The sequence below is a fragment of the Diorhabda carinulata genome, chromosome 8 (assembly GCF_026250575.1).
Source record: "Diorhabda carinulata isolate Delta chromosome 8, icDioCari1.1, whole genome shotgun sequence".
NCBI classification, from domain to species: Eukaryota; Metazoa; Arthropoda; class Insecta; order Coleoptera; family Chrysomelidae; genus Diorhabda; species Diorhabda carinulata.
The window spans coordinates 10,715,041-10,718,266 of NC_079467.1; the positions used below are offsets into that span (position 1 = coordinate 10,715,041).

The 3,226-nt window shown below is 32.3% G+C and overlaps 1 protein-coding gene across 1 annotated transcript; it reads right to left on the reverse strand.

Moving 5' to 3' along the window:
• Positions 1–283: 283 nt before the first annotated feature.
• On the reverse strand, positions 284–2,641 carry LOC130897444 (uncharacterized). The gene is made up of 3 exons (XM_057806292.1): positions 772–2,641; positions 554–714; positions 284–292 (listed from the first exon to the last, which is right to left on the reverse strand). Exons 1-3 carry the CDS (start codon positions 2,639–2,641, stop codon positions 284–286), a joined length of 2,040 nt encoding a protein of 679 aa, XP_057662275.1.
• Positions 2,642–3,226: the final 585 nt, after the last annotated feature.

The window sequence follows — 3,226 nt, forward strand, 5'->3', positions numbered from 1 at the left end:
CCATATTTTCACATTGAAATATACTGATATTTTAATTTTAAGGGACGATTTACGTACGAAACATACACCGCCATTAAATATGTTTTTTCCCTAAGAAATAAAACCAAATTGAGTGTTAAACATGTTCTATTAAATAAGAATAAATTTATAAATTTAAAAAGTTCTTTAGAACCAAACATGAAAAAAATATTTTATTCTTTGACTTACATGTGAACAAATATGCTTTGATAAAAAACAAAAATAACAGAACACTTTTAAAACTCATAACATTTAACACTTATTGTTAGAATATCTACATAGAAAATCATAAAAACAATACAAATACAAATAAAATAAATTTTCAGACAGATAATTAAAATGATTAAAACTAAAAAAGTTGCAATTTTCTTTGTTTACGATTGTTAAATTTTATTAAAAATGACTCCATGTCGAGGGACTCTGTTCTTCGACTTTCAAAAGCCAAGTAAATTAAATCGGCCATACGAGGCTGACTCATAGAATATCTTTGTGGTCTGTTAATTGCAGTTAATGTTGAAAACGAAGATTCATTTACTGCAGTACTACACCCAAGGGTATATACTGTCGCAAACAGGGCGTGTGTATTTTTAAATACTTCCCTTTGTTTATATAATTCAGCAAAAATATCTGACTTTGGTTTCTTGTGCATGTAATCCTTGACTACTGCCAACTCCTCCAGAGTTGGTAGTGAAATCCCTAAAAAAATGTATAACACTATAACTTAAGAATTGCTACAAAAAAAATGACACTTACCCAACTTTTCCAGATATTTGATTTTCTCCAGATCAAAAAGCTCAATGCTACTTATTGCAGTAATTAGTTCATCATTGTCAGAGAACCTCTCGTTTAATAGGGATAATACAAGGTCCAAGGACTCAAAAAATTCGGCTTCAATGCCACTTTTACTGGCATTTGGTTTATTAGACATTTCAAACGGCAGTTTTTCCATTATCAGATATTCCTTCATAGTTACGCTTAACTTTGGTACTCTCTTTTCAGTTGGTATTGCTTCCGTATCCTTTAAAAGTTGTGAAGCTTCATTGGCTAAACTTTGATAAGTCTCATTTGTTCTTAGATCTCGAATTTTATTTTTTACTGACTTAATAATTTCATTGGCTTCCTTTAGACTAATTGTACGAGCTTGTAAAGCTGAATCGGCAGGTTCTAAGAGCCCAAGTAACTTCTTCATAAAAACAAGGGTGAATCTAAAGTCGTATTCCAACATAACTGATTTAATCCCAACAGATTTGACTGATAAATACACAGACCAACAGATAAATGACCGATCATTTTTAAATTCATCCAATGATCTTAATATTTCAGTGTAGTTTGAAAATATAACTTCAACAATTGCTATATGCCCAGACCAGCGCTGCTCCAATAGTCTACCAATAGACTTTCCCCGATAAATAGCAGCCACTTTTCCATGTCCAAAAAATTCATGTAACATAACAGTTTGGTCAAAGAAGTGTTTAATTGAATCTATTTCTGAAATAGTTCGCACAACTACAAGATGGAGACGATGGTTAAAGCAATGTACGTATGGAATAAAACGTCCTAATGATTTTTGGATTAAAGCAGCTACTCCCCCCTTATGGCCGCTCATAACACTAGCACCGTCATAACATTGGCTAAGAAGGTGTTTTGTATCTATTCCATTATCATTAAGAATATTAAGTGTCATATTTGTGAAAGTTTTGGCATCTAACTTTTCTGTAGTGTAAATACCTAGTAAAGATTCAAACACTTTACCATTTTTGACATATCTTACTCCAATTGATACATTTTCTCTGTTGTTTTTATCTTTTGTGCCATCTTCAAGTAATGTAAACCATGGTACATCTGCAGTTTTTAGATCACCAACAACTTGTTCACGTACCATTTCAGCTAAAATAGCTATTATCTCATTTTGAATATCAGGAGATGTATACTTAGCATTTTGAGGAATATGTGGAAGACATTCGGCCAATTTTTCGTCCTTTTTAATTGTATATTTAAATAAATTTAAGAATAATCCTCGCTCTTGTTCATGCTCAATGTCATAATTGCCCCGAAGAGCTAGTTCATTTACTGTTAAAAACTGAATTATCTCAGCAATCGACTCAACATAATATCTGTATTTTTGTAAAATATCACTATTGATAAGCGTAGACACAGCAGTGCCAGTTAAGTCTCTGATTCTTTTCTCGTTCCACATTTGCATAGCTTTAATGTGAACTGCCGTTTTTTCATGCGCTGGAAATCCATTTTTAAGATCTGTTGCATTTTTCCAGTTACTAAATCCGGAATAGGTATACACCGTGTGTCCTTTGCTTCCATTTGGTTGGAACTGACGACATGCATAACAAAATGCAGCATTTAGCTCTTGGGAATATTCTAGCCACAAAAATCTCTTATACCAGTTAACTTGAAAAGACCGGTTATTTTCTTGTTTGGGATAATTAGCTAGAATTATTTGTTTTATATCCTTACCTTTTGGTGCCAGATCTGGAGCTGAACTGCTGGTTAAACTGGATAAATTGGTTGATCCATCAGCATTTTTCTGACTTTTGGAATTACTGCCCGATGTATCAGGTACAGAGTCAATAGCACGTTTTTTATTAAAAAATTGTCTTATGTCCATTTTTATTCAACTAACTCACGACACTCGCTCAGAAAGTCAAAAACAATACTCAAAATACTCACTTAAGCAGCCGCAAAAAATTTCCCTTGATAAAGAAATAAATATGACAGCTACATGAAAATAATTGCTAACTTGCTGAACCTGTATTTTATGGACAAGATTCTATTGATTATATACGTGCCAGCTTATTAACAGTATAAAATAACAACTTCTAGCGTCTGTTTTAGAGAGATAGAGAGAGAGAGAGATAGAGAGAGAGATAGAGAGAGAGAGATAGAGAGAGAGAGAGAGAGAGAAATGTCAAATGTCAAAAAATTGGTACAATTTGTAGACAAAAGCTTGCAAAAACTAAAAAACAAACATAAGAATAACTAAATAAAGATACAAATAAAGTAAAATTTCAATATACAGAATTATTAGAATAGTCTTTAACAGAGTAGAAGGCACTTTCCAGTAAATATGCCCTCAAATTATTGCGGAATGAGGGAAAGATGATATAGATTTGATTTCAATTGGCAATTTATTTTGCATTTTTTTGCATTGTGAAATATTGAGCCCTTAACTCATTCTGAACGAATTAGGCTA

What these genes read in the sequence shown, in the direction of transcription:
- LOC130897444 (XM_057806292.1), bottom strand. Translation starts at nt 2,641, where the DNA reads ATGGACATAAGACAATTTTTTAATAAAAAACGTGCTATTGACTCTGTA. An exon ending in CAAATATCTGGAAAAGTTGG is followed by an intron (nt 715 to 771) that starts GTAAGTGTCATT and finishes ACATTTTTTTAG; the next exon opens with GGATTTCACTACCAACTCTG.